At 36.1% G+C, this 19,501-nt stretch overlaps 1 protein-coding gene across 2 annotated transcripts; it reads right to left on the bottom strand.

Moving 5' to 3' along the window:
• Window positions 1-1,479: 1,479 nt before the first annotated feature.
• POU1F1 (POU class 1 homeobox 1) lies at window positions 1,480-18,906 on the bottom strand. Of its 2 annotated transcripts, none has more exons than XM_046003296.1 (6): window positions 18,765-18,906; window positions 16,269-16,418; window positions 6,480-6,704; window positions 3,873-4,037; window positions 2,888-2,948; window positions 1,480-2,036 (listed from the first exon to the last, which is right to left on the bottom strand). In XM_046003296.1, the coding sequence occupies exons 1-6, from the start codon at window positions 18,904-18,906 to the stop codon at window positions 1,826-1,828; spliced, it is 954 nt and encodes a 317-aa protein (XP_045859252.1). In that variant the 3' UTR covers window positions 1,480-1,825. The 2 variants fall into 2 exon arrangements, with proteins under 2 accessions (XP_045859252.1, XP_045859253.1); XM_046003297.1 differs by having other exon boundaries at window positions 16,269-16,340.
• Between the last annotated feature and the right edge of the window lie 595 nt (window positions 18,907-19,501).

Genomic DNA, 19,501 nt, shown 5'->3' with positions numbered 1-19,501 from the left:
TGATTCAAAATAATTCCTTTTAAGGAGAAAAATGACTTCCCAATGTTTGTTGTATCTAAACTGGAATGACCTTATGGGTGAATGTCTGATAAGATTATGATCATATATCTATGTGATGATGATAGCAGCATACGTACATGTTTATTTTTGATTAAAGATTAAATGTTCTCAGCAGATTCATAAAGAGCAAGAAGTCACTACTCTGATTTATTTTGCATTACATTTTGTTTCTATTTGCAACTTTCAGACATGCATATTTGCATTTTTGTGTATGTATATAGGATGTATATATGTTTGTATATACATCCTATCCCTGCCATTTGCGAACTAAAGAATCCTTTTGCAATCAGTGTGTGTGGTAAGCTGGTGAAGTATACAGAGAAGGAACTGACATATCTACATGGCTGAATAATTTGGAATTTACTCTTGAATGATAAGTTTTTGTATATATATATTTTGTTCAACATTTCCTGGGTGCTAGGTGTATACTTAAGCATAGATGATTAAGCCACTTTTTGAAAAAGATCTTTTTGTGAATAACACATCAGAATTTCTCGTCTTCCAATTCATGGTGATTATGCATGCATGAACACATAAGATCTATAGGGATTATGACCTGTACAATGCTTGGTCTTAAATTAATATAAAAACCATGATACTGGACAGTATAACTTAGTCAGTAAGCATTCTAAATCAGTAGTAAAAGTTGGTCTAATTATTTCCATTTGTGTTATATAAAATAAGTTAGATAAACATTGCCAGCAGATTGTTTTAAATGCAAAAAAGGCCACTTAGATATTACCTTATAGTTTGCTTCTACTTGCAAGTTTCAAAGAAGTGCATTTTATAAATTAAATAAATATGTTCCTTGGATATAATTCCCCAAGTTTAAATACTTATCAAGATTTTTCATAATAATAAATCATACTCTAACCAATTAAACCAAAATGATAGTCTTTTTTTTTTAATAGGATTGCAGATGATTTCCTGGGTTGTGAGACTTAAATTATATTATTAAGTTAGGCACCCTTCAAGTTCCTAGCGGTTGTTAACAGCCCACTCCTTTGTTGATTTAACAAAGATAGCATGCCCACCTGGTGCAAACACTTTCCTGGGGAATGGAGGAACAAAAACCAACAAACAGGGTATCATTCTTGCGTCGTTGTAGCTTACAGAAGAGCTGTTTGGGGTTCAAGAATCCATAGAAGATATTTTCTATAAATAAACTTCAAAAAAGCTAAATCTCTGGGAAGAATAAAAAAAAGTGTTGCTTCTGATTAAGATTTATTTCTAAATGCACTAATAAAATTCAAAGGCACCTCTGGCTCTTAAGTGCAAACTATTCAATTCAAACTATTAGAGCTGATGGTAAGCAGGACATTGGTTAATCAATTTTCTAATTATATCTTCTGTTGTGATATTCTTGGCATTGTGACTGAAATGTTAAAAAGCTAATAAACAGCCTTTGGAAAAGGAATCAAACTAGAAGACCCACATGCACACTGTGTGTGTGTGCGTGTGCATGTGCGTGTCTGTAGATAGAGCCAGAGGGGGAGAGAGCAAGAATGTGAGAGGATCACTGTCTTATTCCTGTTGGTATCGTTGGTTGAAACATGCACAGTTTGGCTTCAGAGAATAATTCCTCTAAAGAAAATAATTCATCAATATTTAAGTTTGTATTCTTTTTTTAAAAAGTAGAAAAGCTTCTGTAAAAGTTAGTGATATAAAATGATTTTTGAAGCCAACCAAATAACCAATTTCTATTTTCGTTGGCGAAGAGAAAGGAATGAAAAACAAAAAATTGGCTGTCACACAATAATAAATTTTATCTGCATTCAAGATGTTCCTTAGAAATAGTAAATAAACTCTGATTAAGACTTGTTTTCACCCGTTTTTCTCTCTGCCTTCGATTGCAAAACCAAACTCTTACTACTTCTTTCTCAAGATTCAGTTCTTCAGCCATTCGCATGATCTCTTGAGAGGAAGGTTTATTCTGTTCTCCGAAGTGCCTCTCCAGAGCATCTTTAGCAGCAATACTGAGGGGAGGGGTGTAGAGACGGGTGAAAAGGGTGAAATGATAGTTTTTACGATGTTTTGGCAGATCAAAATTAAGTAATGTTGAATATCCTAAATATCAACATTAATACCGTTTAAAGACTTTGAAAACCCTTCCAAAACGTCAACAAGGCTAAATATATTTTGTAGAATATTTAGATGCTTGTCTTATGCAGGGTATCCTGAGCCAAGTAACAAGAGGAAAGTAGTAAGGTGTTCTGGGCTTTCTGTATTTATCCCACTTTGTGCCACTAGAGGGCACTGATTTCCTAAAAAGGACAGGCATTTCTAAATGTCTCTCAGAAATCATTTGTTATTTACAATAGATGAAGTGTTTACTGAACTCATTGACCAAAACAAAACCTGTATTTTAGAATTTCCTCTGTAATTTTCATGCAAATTACCAAAAGATCAACAATTTTTCTGGTTTGAAATGCAAGGTATCATGTTGGACTTTAAGACTGAACACTGATGACTAGTTTTGCTGTTTTTAATAACATAGATACCAAGTTGCCAGAGCAAGATGTATTGAAAAGGACAGCAGAAATGATCACTCTTTGTAGAAGTGATTGTTCAATTTGTATTTTATCTAAGACTTGTAGAGCAAGTATTCTTGAATCAAATAACCTACTTTTCTATCAAATGTTAAGAATTACTAGCTCTCCCTTTCTCACTACTAAATTACTAAATTATGCTTTTTCACCAATCTTGTTTTTTCAGTTGACTCTACTCACCATACATTTATGTTTCGTTACACCTATATTATCCTCACTCTTCTGTTTATATTATATATTCCATCTCCTCTGAATGTTTTAATATCTCAAAAGAATACCTTATTGTTGTTCTTCGCTTCCTTTTTCTTTCATTTGCTCCCACTTTTTCATTGTACAAAGCTGTAATGTGGGGAAAGAGAAATGATTACAAAAGCAAAGTAGGTTCAAAAAAAAAAAAACAGGGGCGCCTGGGTGGCTCAGTGGGTTAAGCTGCTGCCTTCGGCTCAGGTCATGATCTCGGGGTCCTGGGATCAAGTCCCACATAGGGCTCTCTGCTCAGCAGGGAGCCTGCTTCCCTCTCTCTCTCTCTCTGCCTGCCTCTCTATCTACTTGTGATCTGTCTCTGTCAAATAAATGTTTAAAAAAAAAAAAAAAAAGAACAATCACATTTGAGTTTCAAATTTTCTTTGTAAAGTGATGCAAAATAAAGTTCCTATACATTTTTGTCTTAGATTTTTGCACTCTACATTATTTTATAGTACAAGACCAAGATACACACGTTAATGCAGAAATACTAACTTTGCACGGACAACTGTCTATTAGTGATATCCTGACCATACTTTTCTTGGAACACTTGCTTTAAATGCTTTCAAGCCTTGCTTTTTATCCAGCCTTCTCATTAGTTGAGTAGATAATTTTATTACATTAGCAATTGCTTCTGTACTTACTTGGAAGACTGGTGTGCACAAATGCTCTGGTTACAGTAATATCAGGTTATAAAAATTCATGTATGATCACTACAGTGTGAACAGAGCCAGAAAATCTGGATGTGTTAAAAAAGAATCATTTCACCACTTCACGCCTCTGCCACATTATCCAGAAAGCGTCCTTATGCAGCTTCTTTTCTCACTATATTTACCTTCTCAAGAAACTTATTTCTGCACATGCATGAGCTTTCCTCTTTTCGGGACTATGAAACATTTATTTTTCATCTGAGAGAGAAAAAAGCCAACTAAACTGCAAACCTCTCTGCTTTAGCTTAAATCCTAGCAAGGAAGCCACCATTTTTAGGTTAAGACATCACAGAGCCTATAATTTCAGTACCTCCTACTTGCTCAGCTTCCTCCAGCCATTTAGATAATATTGCTTTTAGCTTGCATGCATTTTTAAAGCTGAGCTGCAGGTTTTCGAATCGGCAGATCGTTGTTTGACTGAATTCAGAGCCGTGCACAGCTGCCAGGGCTTCCCCGACGTTGGTTTGGGTATAGCCTGTGAAAGGGCAGGAGAGATCTGTTAGCTTCAGCTCTTCTAGAAGCTTCATTTTGGCTGGTTATCACAGAAATTGTGTCCTTCTTCATCAACTATTAGATATTGCTTTTAAGCATATATTCATTGGCAATTCAGAATTCTTAGTAAGTTCAGTGCAGAATTGCTCAGTACTCTAGAAAATACTTCGTTATTTTTTTTCTAGAATTCAAAAGAATTCAGACAGGAACCCCTGCCATTCACAATATTTAGTGAAACTGGATAGATATGTCATAAACATGTTATATACAAGATACTTATAAATTCTTTCTCTCTACTATATATCTGATATATGCTCAACAATATAGTATGTTAAATATAACACATAAGTTATAATGATACAAATATTTTTATCTCAACTATAAGAGTACAAAATTCAACTATATTGTTAAAGGGTACCAAATAAAAATAAGAATTATGCTGACTTTTCCTGAAAACGTGTTTATTATGACACTGTGATCACCCAATTGTTTACATGTATTTCTGAGCACATTCATTTTATCATTTGGTAATGCTTCTATCTTCAGGCCAAAGCTCTGTTTAGATTGTCCCAAAATATTTTTAGAGTACAGGTTACTATCAGCCATCAACACAGAATCTGAAATACAGCCATCTGAATAGCAAAATGAAAATGGCTTTACAAAGATGCCCACCGCTGTGTTTATTCCATATAGTAACTGCATATTAATTCAGGGCTAAAGCTATATATCTGTATGCATAAAATAGCGATGTACAATGCCCATCAATAAATATCATTATAAAATTACCTGTGCTTCATTCCAGTGCAGAGGGTGGAACTATCATTTTTGATCCATTTAAAAGATACACTACTTCATGAATTCAAGTCATGGTTAATTATTATAGTTATTTTATGTTAAAAACACTATTGAATACAAAGTGTGCAAAGGCTATGAACAAATAGTTCACAGAGAATTACAAATGACTGTAAAACACTTGAAATAACACTTTCCAATCTTCACTCATAAGTTTAAAATGAAACCACCAGAGCACGTGAGTGGCTCAGTCAGGTGAGCATTGGACTCCTGATTTCGGCTCAGGTCATGATCTCAGGGTCACAAGATGGAGCCCCATGTGGGGCTCTGCACTGGATGTGGAGCCTGCTTAAGATTCTCTGTCTCCCTCTCCCTCTGCCTCTCTCCTACCACTTGCACGCGTTCTCTCTTCCCTTCTCAAGAAAAACAAACAAACAAAAAACAAAAACAAAAAACCCCAAAACCCACTGCGGGAACTGCTTTGACCTGAGTTGCAAAGATCCAAAAGATTAGACCATAGTTTTCCTTCAATAATTTATTCTGTGTGCTGCCAGTCACTGTTCTAAGTGCTGAGGATATGCTTTTAAGGAAAAATAAAAATGGATAAAAAACTACTGCTTTCATAAAGATTATATTCTAAGGAATTTGCCAAGAGACACTCATGGTGGTGGTAAAATTTGGCATAACCTCAATATAGACCAATTTGATAACATCTATCAATTAGATGTTACAAATATACGTGCACTTTAAGAAATTGTGTATATTGGGGCGCCTGGGTGGCTCAGTGGGCTCAGTGGGTTAAAGCCTCTGCCTTCAGCTCAGGTCATGATCCCAGGGTCCTGGAATCGAGCCCCGCATAGGGCTCTCTGCTCAGCAGGGAGCCTGCTTCCTCCTCTCTCTGCCTGTCTCTCTGCCTACTTGTGATCTCTGTCAAGTAAATGAATAAAATCTTAAAAAAAAAAAAGTGTATATTTATACAGGTACAAAATGCCATCAATGGAGTGAATCATTGTAGGGTGGTTTTTAACAATGTAAGACTGGAGACAACCTAAATTTATCATCAGTAGGGGACTGGTTAAATAATATATTCATGAAATGGAATTTGATAGACCCATTTAAAAAATCTATCTAAAAATTAATAAGGAAAGCACTATCAGATAAATGGTTAAATAAAAAAGATCTGAAGATATAGAAGTATTTGCTTATATGTGCAAATAGTATCTCTGGAAGGATGCAAAGAAACCAACAACATTGATAAACAGGAAAGACAAACATAAAAAATACATTTCACTTACATCCTTTATGCCTTTGAATCATATGAATGGCTCATCTATTCAAAAAAAGTTCAGACAAAATAGGGAGAAAAACAAGTATTTCAAAGTTAATCTTGAGGTCGGTAAGTTGAAAAAAATATCAATTTAAAAATCTATGCATGTATTTAGGATATTAAGAATTAACAAGGAAATAAAGGGGCTTTTTGGTAGGATTTTCATAATTGGACTAACTTAAATCCACCGCACAGATGTAGAATGAGAAGTATCGTGGACTTCTGAGCAGAGAATAAGAGATTGACCAGTAATATCAAGGATTTGCAGACCAAGTTGTACGCCCATTACCCTTAAGAAGTGCATACCTAACTTAATTCTTCTCACTTTAAATTCATTGGCAAACTTCTCAAGTTCTCGGATTTCTGGAGAATCCATGTCTATTGGCTCTTCAACCAATTTACTTTTCCGCCTGAGTTCCTGCTTGAAATCAGTGACTGTGGGGTCCTCTGCCAGGAGAGGCTGGTGCATGGGAGGAAAGCCATGACTTAAGGTATGGTCAGGAAACTTATAAAGACAAGGTGTTAAGCTCCCTGTGAATAAACAAACAAAGAGAAAGAAAAGGGCCATTTGTAATTATCCGCCATTTCTATACAGGCAAAAGTTTTGCACCTTAGAACCCATTATTCCCTGCAGCCATCACAATTCTACAAGGTTAACTGACATTCAACCGTCTGAAATGGAAGTCAGAGTAGCTTAGTATAAATATGGTTATTTCTTTTCCACCTTCCTTAGAGCAGTGAAAACAAAAATAATGCCAAAGAGCAAATTCTCTCAGAAGTATGTTTTCCATTATTTTGTTTTCTCTTAAAAGACACCTGTTCCTGTGAATCTGAGGTTCAACTGAAACCCAGATGTATGTTTTGACCTCTGTTTTAATTCATTACACAATCTGTGATGTTTATTATAATGAAGGCATATGGTTAAGTGCTATGCTGGGAAGTTTTCTTAGGATTCGAAAATGGACTTTATGATATTAAGAAACTCCAGGTTTTATCAGCCAGTGCTTAATTTCAAGGGGAAATAATCACGTCTTTTTAAAAATTGAACGAAGGCAGGTAAAAAGAAAAGTATGAGAGGGGCACCTGGGTGGCTCAGTGGGGTAAAGCCTCTGCCTTCAGCTCAGGTCACGATCCCAGAATCCTGGGACCATGCCCTGCATTGGGCTCTCTGCTCAGCAGGGAGCCTGCTTCCTCCTCTCTCTCTCTCCCTGCCTCTCGGCCTACTTGCGATCTCTGTCAAATAAATAAAATATTAAAAAAAAAAAAAAGAAAAGTATGAGGACATAAAATACACTAATACGCTTAAATAGATTTAAGAAGTGAATAGAAAAAAGTAATTTCTAAAGTTCTATTAAAAAGTCAGCATTCACAGACCTGTACCCCTGGGGATAAAAATACATTATATGTTTATTTAAAAAAAAAATTGGAAGGGGAGGCGAACCATAAGAGACTATGGACTCTGAAAAACAACCTGAGGGTTTAGAAGGGTCAGGGGTGGGAGGTTGGGGGAACAGGTGGTGGGTAATAGGGAGGGCACGTTTTGCATGGAGCACTGGGTGTTGTGCAAAAACAATGAATACTGTTATGCTGAAAAAAGAAATTAAAAAAAAAAAGTCAGCATTAAGATTTCTTGAAAAGTATACAATATAATGGAATCATTTCTTGATTATTACTTAAGAAACAAAAATAAGTGGCAGGAAGGGTGTAATTCTAGATATGATGGGCATTTACCCATAAATGAAGCATTAGATCAGTTGATTGAGTTAAATGATAAATGACCAAAAAAGATCCAATTCTTTAAAAAATTGCTTCCATGTTTCATTCTTTACTAGAAAAGAAGAGTTTCTCAATTGGGGACATTGGCTAGAGGATAGCATAAGCCAAATTTCCACACATTTTATTTCTGTTTTCCTCATCAATATATCACGTTTTTATTGGTAGAGATTTCACTTTGATTTATATTAAATGACACTTGTATAACCAACACATTTTAATATAAATAGAATATTTGGTAATTATTCATTTTTCTTATTATAAATAAATATTTAAACTAAAAATAAATTGCTATAGAATATAGGCAATAATCATTCTTAAAAACACTGGAAAAATTTATCAAGTTTATGCTACCTATTAATTCTCTATAAATACATTCAGGAATCAAAGACATGAGTAATAATGTAGTTTTCCAGAATATATAAATCTTACATTAATATATCAATATGTAATGACCAAAGAATAGTGTAAGTCAGCAAACTGCTGGCTTGTATTATTTATATGACAATATGTAATTATAAGGTATACCCCTTTCCAATAGACTATATTTTTTCTGGAAGAAAATTAAATATACAAGTGAGGGCTTAACAAAATAGCACAAAATAAATTCAGCTCCTGTGAAAAATATGTGAAAGAAATCATTTCTGTCTAAAAAAAAAAATCCATGCTACTTTTTACAAACCAATATTATTGTTTTACTTTTTAAAAGTTAGTTAATCGTCCATTTTATGCTTTAGTGGGTAGTATATTGATCAGACCAGATACCATTTTTAAGAGAAGTTTTTGAATTTTTAATTCATTCCATAGTTTAACTTTTGAAAATGGTTATTATTAATTTGGGGGTTATTTTCAGCTTTCTATTCATTTTGGATTTCTGCTAGTTGAAGTAAAAGACTAACCTACATTAAAAGAATACTGATCACATTTATTTCAGTGTTTATTTGATATTTATCTCAAGAGTGTTTTCACTTAGGCTTTCAGACTTGGATGTTAGATATATGAAAAATCTTTGCTTCTTTCATGATTCAAAAATACCACATGCCACTTAAGACACTTAACAATGAACTACTCTGAGAAAAAGCAGTGAGCAAAAATGAGGCTGCTGGGTTTTTTCTCTTTCTTACTGTATTCTTTTTTATTTGAAGTATAGTTGACGCACAATGTTACATTAGTTTCAGATGTACGCCATAGTGATAGAACAACCCTCTATGTTATGCTCTGCCTGCTCTAAGTATGGCTACCATCCATCGCCAGATGATGCCATTACAGTATCACGGACTATGGTCCCTGGGCTCTATCTTTCCAACCCGTGACTTATTCAGTCCATGACTGGAAGCCTGTATTTCCCACTCCCCTTCACCCATTTTGTCTGTTCTCCACCCACTTTCCTCTGGTCGCCCTCAGTTTGTTCTTTGTATTTATGGGTCTGTTAATACCTTGTTTGTTCATTTGTTTTCCTTTTTAGATCCCACATATAAATGAACTCAGGGGCGCCTGGGTGGCTCAGTGGGTTAAGCCGCTGCCTTCGGCTCAGGTCATGATCTCAGGGTCCTGGGATCGAGTTCCGCATCGGGCTCTCTGCTCAGCAGGGGCCTGCTTCCCTCTGGGGCGCCTGGGTAGCTCAGTGGGTTAAAGCCTCTGCCTTCGACTCGGGTCATGATCCCAGGGTCCTGGGATCGAACCCCACATCGGGCCCTCTGCTCTGCGGGGAGCCTGCTTCCTTCTCTCTCTCTCTGCCTGCCTCTCTGCCTACTTGTGATTTCTGTCAAATAAATAAATAAAATCTTTAAAAATAAATAAATAAATAAATAAATGAACTCATATAGTATTTGCCTTTCTCTGACTTATTTCACTTAGCATAATACCCTCTAGGTCCATCCCTGTTATCACAGATGGCTATCAAGAGAGGGGGAGGAGGGGCAAACGGGGAGAGAGGAAGAGCATCTGAAGCAAGCTGCATACCCAGCACAGCACCCGACCTGGGGCTCCATCTCCCAACCCTGAGATCATGACCTGAGCTGAAATCAAGAGTTGGATCCTTAACCGACAGAGCCACCCAGGGGCTCCCTCTCGTTCTTTATTTAAGGCTGAGTAATATCTCACTATATATATATGTGCACACTGCTGTTTGATTTTTGCACATTTAATGTATTTTAAGGCACTTTAGATAACTCATTTAACCTATGTCAAATCATTTTTATTGTCCATAAGTAGTTTGTTACATATCTTTTATATGATAAGCCATAAGTTCTGAATTTGTTAGCAATCTTGGTCATTATTTTCAATTTCTCTTGCTGACCATAGTCACACACCATGACGAATCTTCCATGTGATACTTTGTGCTGTATTCATTTCACATTTGTCATCTTCTTAGCCTTATATAAAAGCTAGGAAGAATTTTTTTTTTTATTCACAACTTAAAGTTTAGAAAATTTAGGTAAAAGGCAATAACCTCCCTCGGGTGCCACAATGAATCAACAGTACAGTTGAAACCAGAACTGAAGTCCAATGATCACTTCAGTAAACCACATCAAAACAAAAACCTCATTCATTTTTCCGGCAGTCTGTCCTCAGGTAAACCAGACGACTTTCCTTTAAAGACATCTGCAGTTTAAACACATTTGGCTACATTAAACGGATGATTTCAGACAAAAATATTATAATTATTAAAATCTTAGAAGATAGTCACCTCTATTTCTGGAAAATTATAAATGTAGTTTATACATTGTAAACACTCTGGGGGGAAAAAATCAACATTTAAAAAATAAATTTGAACACAAGTCCATGAGAAGAGCACAGAAGATGCCATGTTCAGAGGTTTGGTGTCAGGAGCAAAAAGGAAAACACGATGTGTGATATGTTTGTATTTTTCATTCAGTGAATATATCCATATTTATCCACACAGACATGGTTTTCCTGGAGCTAAGCAGCCTTGAACGGAAATTCATGATGGTCATAGGCACAGCCAAATAAATGGCAGTGTCTATCACGTGATCCTGTATTTGGGGGAGAGTGGAGAGTAACTATGGTATGGTATCTATGGCAAAATATTTTTACAACCTTTCTGAAGCATGGATTATTGAAAAAGAAAAAAAAATAGGAAGAAGATAAAAGCAGCAGGGAGTCCTGTGCAGTAGGGGTCTCGTAAACCATTTCCGAAACATTGATATAGCAAAATTGTCTTGTCAGCCCTAGAGAAGCACACAGTGAAAGAGCCTGGAAGCATTTACACATTATTTACAGCCCAAAGTATACGTTCACTTTGTAGATTAATCCACCAAAGCCGTTCTCAATGGCTGTATATATACTTCTGTGTGGCAGAATGGGAGAAGAGGTCAATCTTTTCAAGCAGGCTGTGGGGAGGCAGAGGTGGCTGGCTCAACACTGGGGCCCTGCCCGATGTAACTGCCAGCATCTCGAGGTTATGGGCCTGAAACCTTAGAAGAACATGCAGGGAAAGCAGAGGGATACAGTAAGACACACCATCTTGCTAGAGACGTGCAAAGGAAGGTGTATTGGATATTTCCATTTATTTCTTTTTCATCACACAAGACAATGCAAAGCAAACTGTAAATGCGACTTGTGATCTCTTCTCTTTTGTGCATTGGTAAATCCTATCCATATACAACAGGGATCCTCTGCCTGGAGTTGTAATTTATTTGGAACACAGCCATGCAGAGTTGTTTACACATCGCCTACGGCTGCTGAACCGATTAGTTGAGAGACTAAGAAAAGTTAGGGAAAATACCTCATGTTAAGGCTACTGAACAGCCTTTACTGATTCAGAGATAAAAAAACCTTCAGAATCACTTCTTCCCTCAGAGTCAACACAACCAGAACAAGGTAGGGAGAAACAAAATGGGAGGAAGAAGAGGGGGAAGAAAGAAGAAAAGGGAGGAGGAAGGAAGGAGGAGGAACAGGGGGAGGAGGAAGAGGAGAAGGAGAAGAAAGAAAATAATTTAAGAATAAGAGATGGGCTCTAAAGTTGGCTATTTTTCCATGTCAACCATTAAACGGATTTCTGTTGCTTTATGCCTAAGAGCAATGGAAGGACACTTTCAGTCATAATTATTTTTTCTCTTATTATCCACTTCCCATTAAAAAATAAAACAATAGCCAAAAAAGGACATTCATCTTCGTGGTTAATTCCCAAACCTCCGCTATTTTGCTTTTCTCTTAAAATTAGCTTTTAAACGAGGACTTTCACAATTCACATTGGTTTGGCCATTACATAATCTGACCCGCCGGGTTTAACTGTCATCCTGGTGTGGCTGATGGGCCGTCTCCACGGGAGGGCGGGCAGGGTGGGCAGCCTGCTGAGCAGGTTTCCCAGCTTCACCCAGCTTCGGAAACCAGAGAACAGAAACAACTTCAGATACCCAAGAAGTAGAGTTTCGAGAGGGCTTTTTGTTGTTGTTGTTATTTTAATGTGTGTTCATCTAGGAGAGCTTTTGAAGAGCATTTTTAATTCACTCTAGGTTGTTGAAGTGTCTAAATTCTCAGGAATGAAGGCATAGAAGACATTGAGTTGGAAGTGTTTCGAAAGAGATCATAGGAAAACCAGGTCGAGTTGGTACAAATCTGCCACAATCCAGCTTCAGCAGAGTGGTGGCTCTCACAACTCAGACATGAAGAGGCTGAAACTGTTTGCAACGAGAAGGATGGAACTTGAGGGTATTATGCTAAGTGAGATAAATCAATGGGAGAAAGACAATTATCATATAATTTCACTGATATGTGAAATTTAAGAAACAAGACAGAGGAGCATATGGGAAAAGAGGAAAAAATGAAACAAGATGAAACCAGAGAGGGAGACAAACCATAAGAGACTCTTAATCTCAGGAAACAAACTGAGGGTTGCTGGAGCAGAGGAGGGTCCTGAGGTGTTGGGGGATGGACACTGGGGAGGGTGTATGCTCTGGAGAGTGCTGTGAATTGTGTAAGACTGAAGAATCACAGACCTGTACCCCCGAAGCAAAGAATACATTATATGTTGTTAAAAAATAACAGAAAGATATATTTAAAAATTAATAAAAACAAAGTGAAGCACAGGGTGTATGCCTAAAACAAGAGAGAGAAAGAGAGAGACGGAAACTCAGAGAGGTGAAGTGACTGGAACAAGGTTTCTAATTAGTTCATGGTGCGGCTAATTCATTTTTCCCAATGAGTCATTCTTTTCAGTGTGTCCACTCCTGGACTATAAGGCACAGTGGATTCATCTGGTAATTGCAAAGTCCTCTTTCTCAACCTTAACAAAAAATTAGTTATAGCTCTGATTCATTTAAGGAAATGCTCAAGCTAAATGGCAGCATCAGACTGTAGTTTCTAAGATTGCCACATTAAAATAAAGCAATTTCATATGCTTTGAAATATAGGACTTTCTCTACCTTTCCTCTCATATGGCAAATGTGACAGTGAGCCTGTCTTTGTTGTAGATGATAAGATACTTCTGTGAACTGTGTGGCAGTGGCTGATTTGATGAATGCTTTGAGGCTTCTTGGAAAATTCCGATGACATTAACCAGGTTTCTCTTGTGTATTTTATACCTTTGCTCTCTTATATTTGAATTCCTGTGTTTTATAACTCAATTTGTGTAGCCTCTCTGGGGATAAAGACAGGAGAGTTCAGATTCTCAGAGGTTTAATCTGCTATGATGCAAATACTCACACTAAACATATGTCAAAATAGTGACATTCTAACCAATAATAAAACGTAACACTCTCAAAAAATATTCAGATATCATCTCTATGCTTGCCATGGTGAGTTTTTCTTCCAGGGACAACATATATTTGCTTTTAAGACTACGGTGATACATTCAAATCTTAGGATAACCATTTTTGCTCCTCATGGTACTAACCACCCAGGCTTTGGGTCACTTTAAAGGGCTCTTCTGGGGGCCTCTCCTTTCCAACTGCCTTGAGAAAATGGGTTTGCCGAGTGCCTGCTGAGAGGACTTGTTAATATAGCCCAAGCTGCCCTTAGACTCTCATTGTGAACCCGGGCCCGGAAACGAGAAACATGTCAGAATTCTCAGGCCAGCTGCAAATTCACTAGGCTAGCAGCCAGTGGCCTTCATCTGGTGGGGAGGGAGGTGGTAGCAAAAACCACGTTAAAGTATTTGGGGGGTGCCTGAGTGGCTCAGTCAGTTAAGTGTCCCACTCTTGATTTTGGCTCAGTTCCTGACTCAGGATTGGGATAGAGCCCCACATGAGTCTCTGCACTGTGTACGGAGCCTGCTTAGGATTCTCTCTCCCTGGCCCTCTGCCCCTCTCTCACCAATCCCCACTTCATTTTCTCCCTCCCTCTCTTAAAAAATAAAAAAGATATTTGGACTGTGACTGATGTTACCTGTGTGCTAACCTCAATCCATGGCTGCCTGTCACTGGGTTTAGAAGGAACCTAAATGTGGAGCTGAGTTTGTGGGAATTACTGTGAATGAACAGCAAGAACTCCCCTCCAAGAGGCAGCAGCACACGGCCACGTGCTCATCATTCCTATCTTCATAATCAAAATGTAGTGTGGGCAACAAGAAGCATTTTGCCTGCCCCTCTAGTGGCTAAATGCACAATTTATTATTTTTATAATGAAAGTAGTTTATCATCAAAAAGGGCTACTTTCATTAACCATGAATACTGATTAGCTATTAAATATATGAATCATAAATGATCAGTTTTCAAAGGGGAAAATATGGTTGTCTCTATTTCATAATTATTAAAAAAAGAGACACTACGATTTACAGGTTAGTTTTCATTTTACTATAAAAGTGAGGATACTAGTTTATTCAAGAATACTTGCTTGGTAATGTAAGTGAAGCTAATTTATTCTGGAATATTTTATTTTAAAGTCTTAGTGTTTTATTTAGTCTCAAACTGAGAAATATGGAGAAATTAAGTGTCAGTGAACTAATTTTTTATTCAGTTTTATTTCAAATTTATAGTCATAGATCCATTTTTTTTCTGTCACTTATTATAACAAGACACAGCAGAGAGAAAAGATTTCCCTACTATGTGATTCCTTTATCTAAAGCTTCTCTCTCTCTCTCTCTCTCTCTCACACACACACACACACACACACACACACACACACACACACTTATTTTCTCACAGAGCCCCAGTAGCATTTTGTCACTCATCAGGTTTCTCTCCCTGCTATAGCAGTGAATATAAAACATCAAAGAATAGCTAAAAAATAATAATAATAATAAGTGAACAAAATTGCGTACTTTATTAAACCATCAAAATCTTTTTTTTCTGGCCATATCCTAAAATTGAGTTATAAGGTTTTGTTCTAAATGGATTAGGTCAGATTTTCCTCTTCTTTAAGGAATGTGTTATCGCTTCCTTCATACAAGTATCAGTACATAATTAACCTTGATCTACTGATGCTTTATTTATCTAGAGGAGAAACATAAGTAACTTTAACTCTTCAATCTCATTTAAGACTAACAACAACTCTGAGCTGCTAGAATTTCAAATGAATATCACTGAACCCACGGCAACTGACTCTTAGCTTTCAATGTCTTATTTATCTTTGGACCACACATCCAGAAGAAATATTGCACTGAAGATATTTTATAAATCTGTGCTGTCTGCTTTGGTAGCCACATGAAGTTGGTGAGCCCTTCAAATATGGCTAGTGCAACTGAGGAACTTAATTTTAAATTTGACTTTATTTGAACTAATTTATGTTTAAATTTAAATAATTTAGGGGAAGGGAGGGAACACTGAAGGGGAAGAGATCAGAGAGGGAGGTAAACCATATGAGACTCTTGACTCTGGGAAACAAACTGAGGGTTGCTGGAGGGCGGTGGGTGGAAGAATGGGGTAACTTGGTGATGGGCATATGGAAGGCACCTGATGTGATGAGCAATGGGTGTTATTCACAACTAATGAATTGTTGAACATTATGTCAAAAACTAATGATATACTATATGTTGGCTAATTGAATTTAAGTTAAAAAATTTGAAATAACCACATGAGATTAGTCACTGCTGTATTATTACTGGATCGAACCCACTGATAACATCAAGTGACAGTCAGCCATTTGATAGTCATCAATTAGAGTAAAAATCATACAAAGCAAATAAAAGAATTAAGCATACAAGTTCAGGTCTATGGAGAACAGGGGGAATGAGATTTAATCATTATGATCACTGAATGCATCCCACTATCAGGGAACATTTCAATAAATAGTGGTTTACCAGCAATTTCCAAAGTTAAGAGATGAGAATTTCATGATACTCTCTGGTCGATTCCCTCGGACCCAAGAAATCCTTCTAAGTGTCCCCAAACTCAATCTCTATATGCAGATAATTTTTCTTACCTGCCATCACTCCATAGGTCGATGGCTGGTTTCCATAATGACAGGAAGGAACAGAATAATGAAGTCCTGTTGCTGTGTTTCCCAACGTTGTCACCGAGAAATATGTGCACAAACATTTAGGAGTTTGGATCAAAGACAAAATAGACGGGACTGGTAAGAAAATGTATGAGGATTCAAGATACATTCATTTCATTGCAAAAACACACGTTTATGTGATTCTTAAAGTTATATGGCATAATTCGTTTTCTCTTTATGAAATTCTCTGATGAGTAGGTTAAAAGCAGGAATCAAAGTTTGTCTCAAGTAATCAGATCATAAATCATCAGTGTGGATGATAGAATTCATTAACTATGCTGTGCTCTGTGAAGGGGTGACTGACCAGTTTGGATGTTGGCCAGTTGGGAGTTACAGAATTCTTGTAGGTTACATCTCATATAAACATTACAATAAACTGACTAGAGGAATAATCTCTTTAAATCCTTGTGTAATATGGTAATATGGAGTGGTCTTTCTCTGGAAGAATGAATACAGAAATCAACTCTTGAATAATCTTTACTTCTGCTTATTCTCCTAACAATTTCTTCCATCCAAAAGAAAGCGGCCAAGCAACTAGCCTCTAATTGGATACAATCTTAAAAATCCCAGTAAATTCAGAGGTTTATGAAAAATCTGTGACAGTGTATGATGCATTTATGTTGATGCTGAAACCATGAGGTGGTAGGTTTTCTGCGTGTACACAATCAGTTCAACAATTAAAATAATAAAAGCTGGTCCAAAAAAAATTGATTGTTGAATGACTTGAGTTCTATAAAGGTTGAACCCAGTATATAAACATAATCATTCATAGTTACTTGCCTTGTAGAATCAATGTATATTATGAAAGTAAATTTAAAGCACTAAATGTAAATCGAGCTTTAAACATGAATCACCAACTAAGAGTTTGGGTATTGACAATAAAACTACCATTTATGTATTCTATTTTCTCAGTTTTCCTTCATATCCTGAATATAATGGTGGGTTTTCATAAATATAATAGGATCATAAATCCTTGAATAAATATAGGATATTAAAAGTATAGAATTAGAATCCTTTGACAATATTGAGATGACATCCAGTGATTAAAGACTTGAGTTCACTTCAGAAAGCAAAACATTTTCTCTTAATATTGAAAATCTTCAATATTTTAAAATACTTGCACAAATTTTCATTTTACAATTAACATGTAGAAATGAAGTCACTTTACAGTATAATGATATTTTGTATTATAATGATTACATTAAATATCTTACTATGCAATCTAAAATTAAACAAATAAACAAGAAACCCATGTAATGTCCAAGTGTTCTTTTCACTATAAGCAATATTTCTAGTTTATTACTAAGTAATTTATAATTTGATGGAAAAATTATAAAACTGATGCTATTATCATGTATTTAAATACTATTATTTGTCTATTTACAATAGATATATCTATTATTTAAAATATATAATTAGTTATGATAATTGCTTAAATTTACTTACAGTACAAAATTTGGTTAAAATACTCTTTCTAAAAAATGTGTTCGGGGAAACTCCCATTATTTTCTTTTTATTTAAATTATGAGACTCTTTGGTAGATGAAAGACAAAACAAAAAACCGTCTACCTTAATGATTTCACCCAAATCCAGATATCCACTTTCTGGATTTTAAAAATTCAGCTGCAGATTAATCCCAAACTTACATATGAAAGAAATTTACTCAATCCAAGACTTTGTCAATTTATAAAGCTACTTCATTACCATATAAAGGACACATTAGCAACACATACCTATTTGATTGCATTTGAGACAATATATTCAATTTTCAAGCTTACTTTTTACTTTAGAAAATTACATCAGAAAATATGAAAACTTGGTTAGAGAGACTGAAGACCCTTTAGAACTCAGTTTTAAGATATTTTAACTCAGTTTGTGGGCTCTGAATGCTACATATTGCTTCTAGCTTTGATTTTTGAGTTTTGAATGACGCTAATAATGTTTGTTAAAATCACTTAATTACATTGTTCTTTGAAATCCACTGTTGTTGGTATTGGGAATCATTCAGTTGTGTTTACTACAAGGTATATGGATGTTCTTGGACATAGTAAAACCAAACAAATCTTTAAGATAAAGAAGTAACACCTTTTAAACACTAAATTATTTCAGCTATTCCTTTAGTTTTGTTCCTTACCCATAAATATTTACATAGAAACGTTTTCTGGATTAAAAACACCCAGGCTCGCTGTTTACTTTTGTGGAAAATAGATCTTCTTTATAAAAAACCAACAATTGAAATTACTACGCTTAATAATATTCTTTAAAAATGTCTAAGGTAGTTTGGCCTTTTTAAAATAGCCTTCATCTTTAACGTAAAGGGAATTAAAATGAAGGAGAAAATAAAAGAAGCAAAGAGATTCTAAACTAACAAGATTGAAAGCATCCATCCGGCCGCACGCAGACTGGTAGGGGAGTCCGTACCTGTGGACATCACGTTGGTGGCGTGGTTGGAGACCGGGAGGCACTCGGCAGCGCTGTGATGCATGATCAGAGGCAGAGTTGCAGAAGCCTCCGAATTCAGAGGTATGAAGGTATCAGCCGAAGTGAAAGGTTGGCAACTCATTCCCACAAGACTGTAGAAAGCTGAGAACTGCTGCTCCCCAACTCAGACTTTTATTCTATTACTGTTTCCAAGGGCCGTTTCAAATCTCACTTCCTGCATATATACATCAGGAAGGCCCTGAGCACCAGGAGGGCGAGTGCTTGGTACTTATACTGCAGGGAAATCCCTTTATACATGTTAATCATCTTTTCCCAGGGGTATTGCTTTATCAATGTGAACCGTCTTCCTTCTTACCCAAACCTAATCCATGCCCAAGAGGGACCCTGGTTCTGGGGTATAAATGGAGGGAAAGGGAGAAATCTGAAACTTGAGTGGAGAACTTTAGTGATTCAGACCTTTTAGAAAGCATTCAAGAGCTTCAGAAGTAAGTGTCCCTCCAAGAAATAACCCTAAAATGAATTGAAAAATACTAGGTGCCTCTGGGTTACTAACACAATAACAAATTTTTATATGGGAGATTCTTTTTGATAACTTCTCATTCAATCTGCAAAACAACATAAAACAAATATTACACAATTTTTAAGAAACTCTATTTAAGAAACTGTAATTGAGTTTGTAATTGAAAGAAACTCTAGGTTTAAAGATGCATAGAAAA

This window comes from Meles meles, chromosome 4, assembly GCF_922984935.1.
Source record: "Meles meles chromosome 4, mMelMel3.1 paternal haplotype, whole genome shotgun sequence".
NCBI lineage: Eukaryota > Metazoa > Chordata > Mammalia > Carnivora > Mustelidae > Meles > Meles meles.
The sequence above is the reverse complement of the archived record's forward strand: the minus strand, read 5'-3'. Positions and strand labels throughout refer to the sequence as shown.

Bases quoted from the DNA above. Each gene is read 5' to 3' on its own strand.
- POU1F1 (XM_046003296.1), bottom strand. From the start codon at position 18,906: ATGAGTTGCCAACCTTTCACTTCGGCTGATACCTTCATACCTCTGAAT. The intron at 16,419-18,764 runs GTACGGACTCCC...TTTTCTTACCAG, and splicing joins CACCAACGTGATGTCCACAG to TCCCGTCTATTTTGTCTTTG. The intron at 2,037-2,887 runs GTATTCTTTTGA...CCCTCCCCTCAG, and splicing joins AAGCGAAGAACAACAATAAG to TATTGCTGCTAAAGATGCTC.